General features: G+C 55.6%; 1 protein-coding gene across 3 annotated transcripts in view; it reads right to left on the bottom strand.

Moving 5' to 3' along the window:
- MLLT6 (MLLT6, PHD finger containing) overlaps positions 1 to 13,618 on the bottom strand; it is a 70,272-nt gene that overhangs the window by 7,571 nt on the left and 49,083 nt on the right. For 2 of the 3 annotated variants that reach the window (XM_074940917.1, XM_074940916.1), the window contains exons 11-19: positions 13,000 to 13,184; positions 12,046 to 12,163; positions 7,722 to 7,788; positions 7,097 to 7,239; positions 6,444 to 6,632; positions 6,118 to 6,206; positions 5,209 to 5,567; positions 4,382 to 4,490; positions 1,563 to 1,943 (exon numbers count right to left, since the gene is read on the bottom strand). In XM_074940917.1, coding sequence (XP_074797018.1) covers positions 1,563 to 1,943; positions 4,382 to 4,490; positions 5,209 to 5,567; positions 6,118 to 6,206; positions 6,444 to 6,632; positions 7,097 to 7,239; positions 7,722 to 7,788; positions 12,046 to 12,163; positions 13,000 to 13,184 — 1,640 coding nt within the window. The remainder of the gene's footprint in view (positions 1 to 1,562; positions 1,944 to 4,381; positions 4,491 to 5,208; positions 5,568 to 6,117; positions 6,207 to 6,443; positions 6,633 to 7,096; positions 7,240 to 7,721; positions 7,789 to 12,045; positions 12,164 to 12,999; positions 13,185 to 13,618) is intronic. The other variant, XM_074940918.1, reaches the window with a different exon arrangement.

The raw sequence follows: 13,618 nt of genomic DNA, 5'->3' as shown, positions 1-13,618 counted from the left end.
GCAACCCGCAAGTGAGTAGAAACGAGAAAGCCCTGCCACGGGGCCGGCCTGCCCCTGCTGGGGCAAGCAGCCTGAATGAGGACTGCCCGCTTCCCCCCGAGGCTGAGATCAGCAGTGACACTCAATTTGGAGACCTCCCTGCTCCCAGTTTCAACAGACTCCTTGACTCTGGCATTTGCTCCCCAGAGCTTCACCGGGCTGGGCCTTCTAGGCCCTGTCTACAGGGCAAGAGATGGCGAGTTTGACGGGGCTTTGTCATAGCAGTCCACATCATTCTGGCCTCTCAAATCTGGGGTCCTGACACTGACAGCAGCCAATACCCTCCTGCTTTCTCTGTGCCCCTGACTGTGTGTGTATCCCCTCTTGAGCCCTGCCGGTCAAGAAAGCAATCCCCCTTGTACTTTACCATGTGAAGCCAATAAGCTCAGAGCCTGGGAACAGAGGCAAATTAGCCACTGGGCCAATGGGGCCCGTGCCCAGGGGCCCCAGCCATTTGGGTGACCCTGCACCCTGATCCGCTCCTCCCGGGCAGGCGGAGGAGGGCAAGCCCTCACGCCCTGCCCCCTAGCAGGAATGACTGGGGGGCTGGGGGGGGGACTGCAGGTGGAAGGCGTAGGGAGGGGCCCCCACTTGCTCTGGCCCAGGGCCCCACAAAATCATCATCCACCTCTGCCTGGGGAGGGGCGTTGCCCCTTCGAGATGTCATGAGTAAGGCTACGTTTTAGTCACAGGTATTTTTAGTAAAAGTCGTGGACAGGTCATGGGCAGTAAACAAAAATTCACGGCCTGTGACCTGTCCATGACTTTTACTATATACCCCTAACAAAAACTTGGGGGGGGCCCCGTGGGTGGTCTGGGGGGTTAGTCGGGGGGGCACCGCGGGTGCTGGAGGAGGTGGCCCAGGACCCCCCTGGTGCTGGGAGGGGGAGGGTTGGCGGGGCTGGCAGGGGCTCCCGACCCGGCTGTGCGTGTGAGGAGCTGCAGGGCCATGCCAGTGGGAGCCAGGGAGCACCGCACCCCGAGGTAAGTGCCCCCCCCCAACCCCAACCCCCTGCCCCTAGCCCTGAGCCCCCTCCCACACACCCAAACTGATGCTGGTGCAGAAGTCGCAGAGGTCACAGAAAGTCACTGAATCCGTGACTTCCATGACAGACTCGCAGCCTTAGTCATGAGCACATCTGGGCGCTGCCATGCCTGCTTCTGCAGCTGGCCTGGCATGTGCATGGGTGGGCATCTGTGGGTGTACCTTTGCTCACCCCAGCGCCCTGTCTTGATCCCACTGATGTCAGTGGAGGTAGGATCAGGCCCACTTGGCTGGCTAATGAGGGAGGCAGATGAGCCAGAGAGGCAGCCTAGTCTTGTGGGTAGGGCACACTCTGCCACGGATGCATTCTCTAATCCTGGGCAAGGCGCTGCCTCTCTCTCTGCCTCAGTTTCCCCTATTTAGATTGCAAGCTCATTGGGGCAGGGACTTGTCTCTTACTACACACCTGTACAGAGCCTAGCACAGGGGGGGCCTTGATTTCAGCTGGGCGTTACCGTAATACTCCTAATTTACGCACCGCTCCTTTCTGGGCACTGCTGTCTGCCTGCAGGTTGAGGAAGGGGTTGGTTTGTGTGGAAAGGACCGGTGGGACTCCCGCCCCTGAAGCCATCAAACTATTCCCCGGAGCACTCAAGGGCGGGGCTGTTGGGGTCCCCATCAGGCTGTTGCCGGGGTTGAGCTGCTGGGGGGACATGGACGCCAGGAGGGAGCTGCCGCTGGGAGGGGGCGGGGCGACGGAGGTCATCAGGGCGGTGGCACTCGAGTGGAGGAGGGGCGTGGAGGTGGCCGTCAGCAGATTGGTCATGGGCAGCTGGGAGGTGCCCGTCATCTGAAGCCGCTGCAGCTCCCTCTTCTGCTGGATTTGCTGCATCATCTGGAACACCAAGGCCTGCTGCTCCTGGAGACGGGGAGAGAGAGTCAGGCTGGATAAGGGGACAGAGCTCGTGGGAGGCTTTGCATGCATGTACCTGCATGGATGCAGAGAAACAGACTCACACCTGATTCACTAACACAGCATGCCCCTCTGCCCCCTCAGCTCTTATCCCATGGCTCCTCCCTGGTCTTGCAGTGTTATGTTGTACCCACTAGGTTAATCACAACCAGCTGGCACATTTTTAAGCACAACATATCCCTGTCCACACTGGGTGGCTAAGTCGTGTTTAACATCTTGTGTTCGTGATCATGTTTTCTAACATAATCCATTTTCCTAGAGTAGATATGGTCCTGGGGTTGCAGTGTGCTTGGCATCCTTCCTGACCTCTTCAGTCATCACCAGGCACCCTGAAGCATTAGATTGGATGACCCCTATTTTAGGATCCCTACAAACATGTTGGCCCACAAATGTATCCAGCCCCCTTTCAATCTATCTGCAGTATTTAATCTGATGTCCAGCAGCTTGTGGAATTAATTGCTATGAATTCTCAGACTGGCTTTCAATTCCCTTCCCTCTGCCGAAACCAACCTTGTTATATTTAATCCCGTCTGGTGGAATTAATTACTCCAGGTGAGTTGAATCCTGGGAGGATGGAAGGGACCTGGAGCTGGCAGAGATGTGCTCCAATCAAATTAAACCACTTTAGCTTCCATGGAAACCATCGACCAGCAGAATACACCCGTGGAGCTAACTACTCGTTCCCACACACAAAGGGAGCAAGGGGATGACATGGTGACGTCAGCTACTGTAGAAGAGAATCCCCTTGAAAAATATTGTTCTGATTATAAATAGTTTAACCTGGAAACCTGCGTGTATAATGTAAGACTGACACCTAATGGGTGAGATTCTAGGTTGATGTAAAGCTGCATTGCTCCATTGACTTAAATGGAATTATGCTGATTTACACCAACTGGTGATCTGGCCCAAGATATTTACACACTCACGGAGCCTGATTGTTACACTGGTTTAACCCAGGATTAACTCTACTGAAGTTTCATGAGTACATGAAATAGGAACCAGATCAATTATTTCCAGCACACGAGGATAGGTTTGTTTGTTGTTTATATGAGTGCCAGTGAAATGTGGGGCCCAGCTCAGCATTGACCTGAACGAGGCTGTAAGTTACACACCAGCTGGCCAGAGAAACAAGTGAAAATAGGGAGGCCATACAATTCATGCTCCTTTTTGAACACCCCTGGATGCCAAATTGATGCAATGCACGGCAAAGCAAATGAGACAAGATTGTAAGATAAACAGTCTCCCCTCTCTCCCCAACAAGGCCAGATCTCATTTACACCAGTGTAGATCAGAGCAATTCCCCAGAGAAGTCAGTGGACTTCAACTTGTTTAAGTGAGAGGAGAATCAGGCCCTTGTTAGGCACTGCCTTTCCCGCTTCACCAACTTTCCAGGCTTGGCGTGTAAATTGCACTGGTTCTGCCCACCTACCAAATGCCAAGTCTGCGTGAGCTGCATTGCTTTTCCGTTCACGGCACATGGATGCCTCATGTTCCTGCTGACGGCTCCCTGGGGCCTGATCAGCACACAGAGGGCACATCTACACTGCAATCCGAGCCGTGACTGCAGCATAGGTAGACATACTCGAGCGACCTGTACCTGAGCGATTGTCACTGCTCCAAATAGCAGTGTAGATGTGGTGACACAGGTTAGCAATGCAAGCACGCACCCTGGGTTCTGGTCTGGTTTCCACAACATCCGCTGAAATCCACACAGCCGCGTCTACACTGCTATTTTCAACCGTGCTTGTGTGGGTCTGCCTACCCGAGTGGCAACCAGACCTCAAACTGCAGGGCAAATGTAACACCGACAGACCCTGGTCGTCAGCAGGCGGGATCGAACCTGGGACCTCTGAAGCTTAGTGCATGAGCCTCTACTGCATGAGCTAAAAGCCACGTGGCCCTTAGCTAAGGCTGTAGCAGACTCATGAATCTCTATGTGGTCTCGGTGCCACTGGAGGGGACAGAGCACCACACCCAGGAGGTGTGTGCGTTACACAAATATTGCCTAACTGGCTCCGGTTTAACTAAGGTGTGAATGTAAGCCAAGTGACTGAAAGTGGTGGAACTTTGTGTGCGACTGGAAATCAGTTTAAACTAACCCAAAAGTAAGCCAAAATGAGCGTGTCCACACAGGGGCTGCACTGGTTTAAGAACTAATTTTAGGGCCGATCTCTGCAGCGTTGGTCCCAGGTTAAGGACACGGGTAGAGAAGCCCACAGTTAAACTGGTGCAACTTGTGCATGTAGACGAGATATTTAGCAAACATAGCGACGGATGCATCAGGTCTTGGTCAGTCTCTCTTCACTGGACTAAATCTTCCCCAGTCCAAACTTCAGGCCAGGCCCTTGCTGGAGGGGGCAGAGACCCGGCACAGGGACACTTACCGGATTAAGCGGCTGGGATGTTAGCAGCTGCTGCAGCTGCTGCAGCTGGTGTTCATGCTGGTGCAGAACATGCCGCTGCTGCTCCGTCAGGGGGCTCAGGCCTGGCACGCTGCAGGGAAGACCGGACGTTAGTATAGCCTGCTGCCCCGCAGGGGTATTTCCGCCCAAGGCCAGCCCCGAGGAGAGCAGCAGTCTCAGAGGGGAAGCCCTGCCACAGACTATGAGCCAGGCTCCTCAGTAAGGATACACGGCTGAAGTCATTTGAGCTGAGCTTCCCTTACGGGTCAAACTCAGCTGCCTCTATGGGAGACAGTGCGGTCCAGTGGGCAGGACGCTAGCTCTGCCACTGACCACTTGTGTGACCTTGGGCAAGTCACCTGCCTGCTCCGTGCCTCAGTTTCCCCTCCCCCCCTTAGTCTGTTTCTATTGCAAGTTCTTCAGGGCAGGGACTGTCTCTCTCACTAGGTGCACACACGTCATTAAGCACAGTGCCTCACACAAGCAATAACTGTCATACTTGTGCTGGGATGCATTGTCACATCTTGCTTGGGGCATGCTTTGGGGAGTTCATGCACATATAGGGGTTTGTGAGGTCTGGGATGTACATGTTTAGTTTGCCGTGGCCGTGCCTAATTTTGGGAGCACTGTGTTCGTTTGCACAGAGAGAACTAGCCTGACACAAGGCTGGAGTTCTGGAGGAAAGAGGAAACGAAGGGCCGGGGGTCGTAGCCCCACAGGGAGACAGCAGCTGTGCCGGGGGTGGGGGTCGGAGATGCAGGGATGACTGTGCAGCTCCCCCCTCGGGATACCTGGGGGGCCCCTCTCACCTGCTCAGGCTGGTGGAGAGCTGCAGGGCGGGCGGCCCGCTCGCCTGCGTCAGAGGGTTCTGCGGCTGGGTGGCCGGAGCGCCGTTCAGATTCCCCAGCATCCCATTGAGGGACACCTGCTGGCCTCCCGCCAGGTTCCCCAGCAGGCCATCCACCCCGGGCCCCGTGGGCAGGCCGTGACTGGCTGCCGCACTTCCCCCCAGCGAGCCGGCCGTCACCCTGGCCAGGCCGTTGACCTGCTGCTGCACCCCGGAAAGGGGCAGGGAGGTGGGGCTCTGCTGCAGCAGCGGCAGGGGAGGAGGGGTGCTGTGGAAGGAGAGGGATGAGCTGCTTCTGCTGGGGCAGCCCGAGTGTGGATCCTGGGAGGGAGAAGCAGAGAAACAGAGAGAGGGTGAGAACTGAACCTCGGGTGCTGTGATTTGGCCGCTCAGCCCCCCACCCTGCAGCTGGGGTGCGTGCCCAGACAGGGGCAGGAATGCTGCGTGTGGGGTCAGGCTGCCGGGCTCTCACATGCCTGGCTGGAAGCTGACACCCAAATGCCCAGTCTCTAGGGACGCAGAGTAAATCGCCAGCATTCTCACTTCCCTTTGTACAGCACCTAGCACATACCCACCACCACGGCCCTCCACGCCCTGGGTGGGGGTGGATGCGCCCCGGAGATGAGCCGGCAAAGCTTAAGGAGCCCCCTGTTGCCAGTCCTGGCCTCGATTTCCCTGACTCCATCTGCAGAAAGCCAGCCCCTTAGATCACAGAACACCCAGGGCGGCGGGTAGGGGCTGGTTTCACCCTGCCAGACCCTCCCGTTCAGTCCAGAGGGTCTGGCCACCGCTGTGTGCTGCAGCTGGGGAGCAGTGATACTGTAGGGGGGAGTCTCTGGGCCCCACTGCAGGGTCTCGGCGGCCACAGTACCTCGGAGGAGGTGGAGAGGGAGTTCTCCATCCCAAAGCTGTTCTTGCAGGGGGAGCTCTTGTTGATGCTCAGGGAGTCGCTGTTGCACACTGCAGGATAGAAGAGGGAGTCGGGGTGGAGCCCAGCATCACCATGGTGACACAGAGAGACAGCAGGTGCAGCCAATGGCTGGACCCGGCGTGGTTTTCTGCACCATGATAAAAATCCCTCAAACCTCCTCCCCCCGGCCCAGCGAGCCCCTGTGTGGCAGGCTCCTGGGGTGGCGGGACCGTTACAAATGGGCGCAGGGGTCTCCCCCCCGTCGCCAGGGCGAGGCGGCCCCTCACCATTGGCAGGCAGGATGTACTGGGCGTGGCTGGAAGGGCCGTTGCTGGTGGTCACCACTGGGAAGGGGACAGAGAGCTGGACGTTGAGGAGCTGCAGCCGCTCCTTCTTAGCCGTCAGGGTCATGATCTGCTCCTGCAGCCGCTGGTTCTCCTTCTGCAGGGAGTGCAGGGCCTTGAGCATTTCTACAACTGCGGGAAACGAAAGGGGGGAAGGGGGACGGGGTGGGGGGGCAGAGAGAGGAGGGGCGCAGTGGAAGAGGGAAGGGAAGGGAGGAGGGGTAGGAAGGAGAAGAGGGGGCACGTGGGGGTGACACAGTTAGAGCATCTACTGTGCAGGGACAGGGGCGTACCAGTCCCCCCTGTCCTTTCCACTTCGGCACAGGTTAGCACGGAGCTCCCCTCCCCACCCTGGGAGGGGCTGTATCTGCACTCCTTGCTCCCCAGCCCCTGCCCCATACCAGGAGGGGCCGTCTCAGCACCTCTCTACCCACCCTGCCGAGCCCCCCTGTCTGCGGGCTCCCCCACTCTTACCCCCAAACAGAGGGGAAGAAGCCCACCCCTGTGCCAGGCACAGCTGGCTATGAAGCTGGTGGCAGGTCCCTGGGGGACCCAGCCCCATAGGGGTCCCCCAGCCCTCTCCCCTCCCGGCTCACTATTTACGCCAGCTTCCCCGTTGCCTTGCTTCTCCAGGAGCTGCTCGATGTTGGGGGTGGCCTGTGGGACGTTCTCCAGCTGCCCACTGCTGCTACAGGACACAGTCTGGTCGAAGAGGGTGGGGAGGCTGCTGATGGGGGACCTGGGGAGTGGCCCCGGGAGAAGGGCTGTCAGAAGATGGACTCGGATCCTTCACCCCTCTCTAGTCCACACTGGGAGGGGCTGTCTCTGCACCTCCCCCCAACCCGGAGACCCTCTGCCCCACACTGGGAAAGCCTGCCTCTGCACCTCCCTCCCCACCCAAGCCCCTCTCCCCTGCCCTGTACTGGAAGTGACTGTCTCTGCATCCCTCTTACCAGCCCCGCGCTGGGAGGGTTGGTCTCTGCCCCTCTCACATCCCCCTTCCCAAGCCCTTCTGCCCCACACTGGGAGGGGATGTCTCTGCACCGCTCCACTCCTTCCTAGCCCTCCCCACTTCCGCTCCAGACTGGGAAGCGGCTGCCTCCCTTCCCCTCACCGTGTTCCTCAGTTTCTCCTCACCCACTGGTATTGCCTATAGCTCACCCTACACACAGGTGGCGCCCCCCCACTCCCAGTGTCGGAGGACAGGCGAAAGGCACTCACATGGAGGACAGGCTTTCCTGCGGGGAGGTCCCTCGGCAGCCAAAACTGCAGTCTTCCAGGTCGGGCTCTGGGAGGGGAAACAGAGGCAGATAAAAGCATTTCCCCTCTGCCTCTGCCTATTATTAGCCGGGGCCAAAGGGCTGCTAGGGCCACAGCCTCCACTAGGTGGCAGCACAGAGCAGTTCCTCCCCACTGTCCTTATGTAACAGCTTCCCTGTGCACCCAGGCGCCCCCGGAATCACTGCCCCCCTTCACTCCTCTGGGTGGGGGAAGGGGGGTGGGGCGGTACAGGGAGCTGAGAGGAAGGAGAGCGGTTAGGGCGCTGGCCTGGGACGTCAGACAGCCCCGACTCGCCATGTGACATTGCCCAAGTCTCAGTTTCCCATCTGTACAATGGGGAGAATAGTCCTGCCCTGCCCCCCCACCCCCCGAGGGGGGTTGGGAGGGTAAATACATTTGGAGATTGTGATGTGCTCAGATGTTATAAGTACCTAGGAGAGACGGGGCTCTCGGACATATTCTAAGATGGAGCCACCCCCTTTCTGAGCTGGACGAAGCATTGCGCATTATACCCCAAAGGTCACTGCCCAGGAGCACGACCCCTCCCTAGGAACAGGTGTGAGCAGGGCGCTCAGATATGACAGAGAAGAGCCTAGATAGACTAGGTAGGATGGATCCAGCCAGCATGGATCGTAGCGCCTGTTCTGGGGCAGACTGTTATTATTTACTATGATAAGCCAGCAAGGCCCTCATGGCCCAACCAGTATCAGGTATCCCAATGTGCTAGGCGCTGTCCAAACAGAGAGCAAATGGCCGCCCCTTACAGTCTACTGCCTTGGTTGCTAAGGTCTCTCTCCAACAGTCTCATGGACTTTAAGGCCAGAAGGGACCATTGCGATCATCTAGTCTGACCTCCTGCACGTCGCAGGTCACAGACCTTCACCCACCTGCTTCTGTACTAGACCCCTGACCTCTGGCTGAGTTACTGAAGTCCTCAAATCATGATTTAAAGATGTCAAGTTACAGAGAATCCGCCATTTACACTAGTTTAAACCTACAAGTGACTCAAGCCCCATGCTGCAGAGGAAGGGGAAAACCCTCCCCAGGGTCTCTGCCTATCTGACCTGGGGGAAATTCCTTCCCCACTCCAAGTATGGTGATCAGTTAGTCCTTGAACATGTGGGCAAGACCCACCAGCCAGACACCCGGGAAAGAACTTTCTGTAGTAACTCAGAGACCACACCGTCTCTTTAGACCTCAACCTTTCTGGGAGGGACGCGTGGCCTAGAACGGACAGCTCTGAGAGTCAGGATTCCTGGGTTCCATTCCCAGCTCTGCTGGTGGCTTGCCTGGGAACAGCCAACAACCTTGATCTGGAAAATGGGGGGTGATCGTTTCCCCCCACAAGGCTTGTGAAAGTTAATTCATTGTGTGCAACCGCCATGACAGACAGAGCTCGGACAGGTGCTATAAGAGCACAACACACTCAGAATTCTTTACCCACTCCGGGCCGAGTTTTACAGAGGCCAGGGCCAGATTTCCAAGGGCCCAGCTCCCCTTTAGACATACAATAAATGGCCAGATTTTCACGACAGCTCAGCACGCAACCCACCGGGCTCCTTGGGGAATCTGGCCTCAACTGTGGATGCTAAGCGTGTTTGAAAATTCTAGGCTGTGTGGGTGTGGTGTCCCCAGCCCCCCGATATTTCCAAATAAAAAAGCAGAGTGTGATCATCAGCCAGGCACTTTCTCTTCCCCACCCCCATGTCTGCCACTCAGCCGGCATATGTCCCCCATCACTCTGCTATGTGTCAGATGCTGTGAGCGCCAGCCTGTGCCAGCTGGTCTCCTTGCGTCTCCTCCTCATTGCAGGAGCATTTATTACATGCAAGGATACGGGACTTTCCTGTGGGAAGCACTGCAGGGTGGCAGGGGCGTCGTGATTTATGGTGTAATGCCCCAAGCTGGCAGGCAGCAGCCCTGTGGAGTCCCCTTCAAGAGGCCCCACCTGGAACACAAGGTAGAATGGCAGTCCCACCTTCCCGTCCAGATAGGAGTCTTCGACTGTCAGTCAAATTCAACTGGCTCCTCCTCTTTGGGGAGACATAACCATTTTCTGAAGGTCACTCTAGGACATAAAGACATTCGAGCTACCAGAGAGGGACCCCTGGCTGCAAGACTGAAGAGGAGGTTCGGGAACAGCTGCAGCAGAAGGCGGCAGTTGGGTTTAACTCGTCCCCAGAATGCAGCATCAGGAGGAAGGGTGGCCCAGTGGTCAGGGTGCTAGCCAGAGACCTGGGTTCAATTCCCTCCTCTGCTAAAAGCCTCCTGCGTGACTTCACAAATGATTTAGTGTCTCCGTGCCTTGGTGCCCCAGCTGTAAGAGGAGGCTAGTAGCACGGCCCTACCTCACAGGATAAATTGATGAACAATTCCCAGGTGCTCAAATACAACAAACAAATGCCTAAGACAGATCAGGAGGAGATGGGGACAAAGAGATCACAAAAGGTGACAAGCAAGAGGTCCCCTGTGGCAGCTGCTCTAAGAGGAAGGTTTTAGGGCTCTGTGGCTGAAGAAATAGCTCTGGGATCATGCAAAGATCCTGATGAAGCAAGAAGAGCAATGTTGGAAGTTGACATTAAGAGTAGATTTTAAAAAGAACTCAGGATATCGGAGGACCAAGCTGTTTTCAAAATCTAGCCCTAAGTGACTTGTCGAGGTCTCCCGAGTCCCAGCCACAAGACCATCCCTGCAAGTGAACTCTTCTTCATCCTTCCCCACCTGGCCAAGGAACGGCAGAAGGGAGTGCTTCCTCCATCCCCCATCATGTTAAGAGGAAACACACCTTCCTGAACCATCCTTTTCTCCCATACCAACTCTAGACAGGCGCTTCGCAGGAGGAAGGGTTGTTGCATCGGGGCCTTTAACTCTTGAGTTAACATCAGCTCCGTTGTGACGCTCTTCATACAATCAGGGTACATTCAGCCGTGGAGCCAGAGGGGTAATTTCCAGCCCAGGTAGACATACCTGTGCTAGCATGCTAAACATAGCAGCATTAGGGTTAGCTGCCCCAAGTATGTACCTAGGTTTCAGATGGGATGGCACATGGGTAGCCAGCCCATCTCACTGCCCGTGCAGTTGCGGCTACATGGCTATTTTCAATCAGAACTGGTGTGGGTATGAGAACTAGTGTGACCATATGAGCTGGAAATTACACCCCAGCTCCACCCCAGCTCCAGGACAGACAAACAGCTCCCAAGGCACATGGATGCCCCCCCCCCCACCCCATGGCATGCACACATATGATATATATACCTTCTCCATGGGCTTACAAGTATGGAAACACAGGAGTAAACGTTCGTACGTGCTCCTCATGCAGGCATGCGCGCTCACGCAGACAAACTGACATGCTGCACATACGAGAGGCCCAATTTTCAAAAGCGCTCAGGGCCAGATTTTCAAGGGATCAGCATTGGCAATGGGGCTCAGACCCCAGCAACTCCCCACTGTGACACTTACTGCTAGATTTTCCCAAGAGTTCAGCATCCAACGTATTGAGCTCCTGAAAATTCTGACCCAGAGGAGCATGAGAAATAAGATAGTCACAACAACCAAAAGCAAAATGCTGGAAATCAGGAGTGTGCAGGGCCTTTTTTGTGCATTTTGTTGCAAACTAAAAGATGGGCCCGCTTGGTTAGAAACATTCACTGCAATGCAGGAGGTTTCCCCCTCATGAGCAAGGCCCTTTTCCAAAGCAAATGAGCCGGTTTTGCAGGGGGAAAATGAACCATTCCAAAGTCAAATTCAGTGCCAGAATACTTTCAGTGTGAACATAGCTGGTTTTGTTGCATTTCATGGTGAAACCAGAGTCAAAGGGGTACGAAATCACCCCAAAAGAAAAGCTGAGCATTTGTAGTGCAAAATTTTGTGCCAATTTTTCCAAAAAATGTTTACTATGTTTGCGCAGCTCAAGTGTGTAAAATAATGAAATCTCAAAATGGTCACATTTTTGCACCATTCTAGTACACACCCAGAGACAGTCTCCCACAAACAATCCAGCATGTGTGCTCTCATCACGGGACTAACCCCCCCGGCTTGCTAGCTTCCCAGCCAAGTGCTCTGCTAATGCAGACATAGCATGAGCTGACAAAGACGCCACTGATCTCAACAGTTCATACTTCCCAGCACACCCCCTCGGCCTTCAAGCTTTTGGGATGGGGAGACAGCAGGGGAAGCGGAGCTCAAACTGTGGACCTGGTTGTCTCAATTCTTCTGGGGAGACTCTTTCTGAGTTTTGAACGCACACACCTTCCGATTCACGTACCTGCCCGGCTGCTTTCAGACTGGTCCAAGAGAGGGTTCATAGACAGGCCAGAGGTCAGGGGGCTTCCGAAAATGTGCGAGGAAGGGAGGCTAAAGGTGGGTCCTGCCAGCGAGAACACCTGCAGGTGGGACATTAGCAAGAGAGACAGGAAACTGGCTGAACAGCCTGGGGAACCCGACGCTGCGTTCGCACGCCTCCTCTGAACTTCCAAATGGGTCCCAGCCAACAGGGGAAGTATTAAAAAAGAAAGGCAGGGAGCACTGGGAGATTCACAAGAGAGCCCGCTCTTGATTGATCTTCCCAATCCAAGCGGTTCAGATGAGCAGCTGAACAGCGGGGTGGTTTCTGAACTTAGAGAAGCAATCCCTTTGGTTAACACATCAGACAGAATTCCTGGCTAAGACTTGCTCTTTGTCTTAGGTACTTATATGGTCCCCATGACCATAGCATCTGTAGTACCATGAACTAACATTTTTATCCTCAGGCAGCGCAGGGCTATTAGCCACATTTTACAGATGGGGGAAACTGAGGCACCGAGTGGCTAAGGGAGTTAACCAAAGTCACACAGGGAGCCTGGCAGAGCACTGGGGCTCCCAAGCGCCAGGCTAGCCTCCTAACCAGGGGATCATCCTTCTTCTGATCCCGGGTGGTCTGTGAAGGAGGAGGAAGGCCACCAGCAGCGCTCCACTGAACTGAATCCCCGAGTCAGTGGGTGCTGGCAAGACGGAGCTCAGGGAGCAGCGGTGCAGGAAGTGAGGTCTCCTGCATGCTCCTGTCCATCTGGTTGTGGGAGCAACAGAGGTCCCTCCTCAGTACTGCTCCTAAGTGGGGAGCACCCCCCCTCCCCGCCAGGCTGCATTGCACTGCTAGGCTACTGGGCCAGTCCAAATCACCTCCTGAATTATAGCTCCCCCCTCCCCCCCCAGCCACATGCTCCCGTCCCAGCACTCTTACCTGGGTGGTGGACACCGTGGAAGAGGAGGAGGCCGGGATGGTGCTAGCAAAAGGGGAGCGGTTGAGTTGTGGGAGCGAGGATGTGCCTTGGTGTGCGAGGAGGCTGGAGGAGAGGGGGGTGCTGCACACAGCCCGGAGCACCCCGCCCCCGTGGGAAATGGGGTCCTTGTTACTGGTGTAGATCCCTGCATGGAAAACAGAAGGGGGTGGAGCAGTAAGAATTCTCTGCTCAGCATTCAGAGCTGCATGGGGATTAAGGCCAGAAGAAACCACTACAACTTCTAATCTGACCTCCTGCCTAGCACAGGCCAGAGAACTTCCCCCAGTTTGCCCTGTACTGAGCCCCATAACTTGTGCTGGGCTAAAGCATCTTCCAGAGAGGCACCCGGTCCTGCTCTGAAGGCCATTAAGAGATGGAGAACCCACCACTTCCCTTGGGCGTTTGTTCCGATGGTCAATCACCCACAATGTGAAAAATTTGCGCCTTGTTTCTACTTCGAATTTCTCTGGCTTTCACTTCCAGCCATTTGTTCTCATTTGGACTTTCTCCCCTAGATTAAAGATCCTTTTAATACCTGGCCATTTCTCCCTAGGAAGGAATGTATACACCATAATCAAG

This window comes from Natator depressus, chromosome 27 (assembly GCF_965152275.1).
Source record: "Natator depressus isolate rNatDep1 chromosome 27, rNatDep2.hap1, whole genome shotgun sequence".
Taxonomy (NCBI): domain Eukaryota; kingdom Metazoa; phylum Chordata; order Testudines; family Cheloniidae; genus Natator; species Natator depressus.
This window is presented reverse-complemented; position numbering and strand designations above follow the sequence as displayed.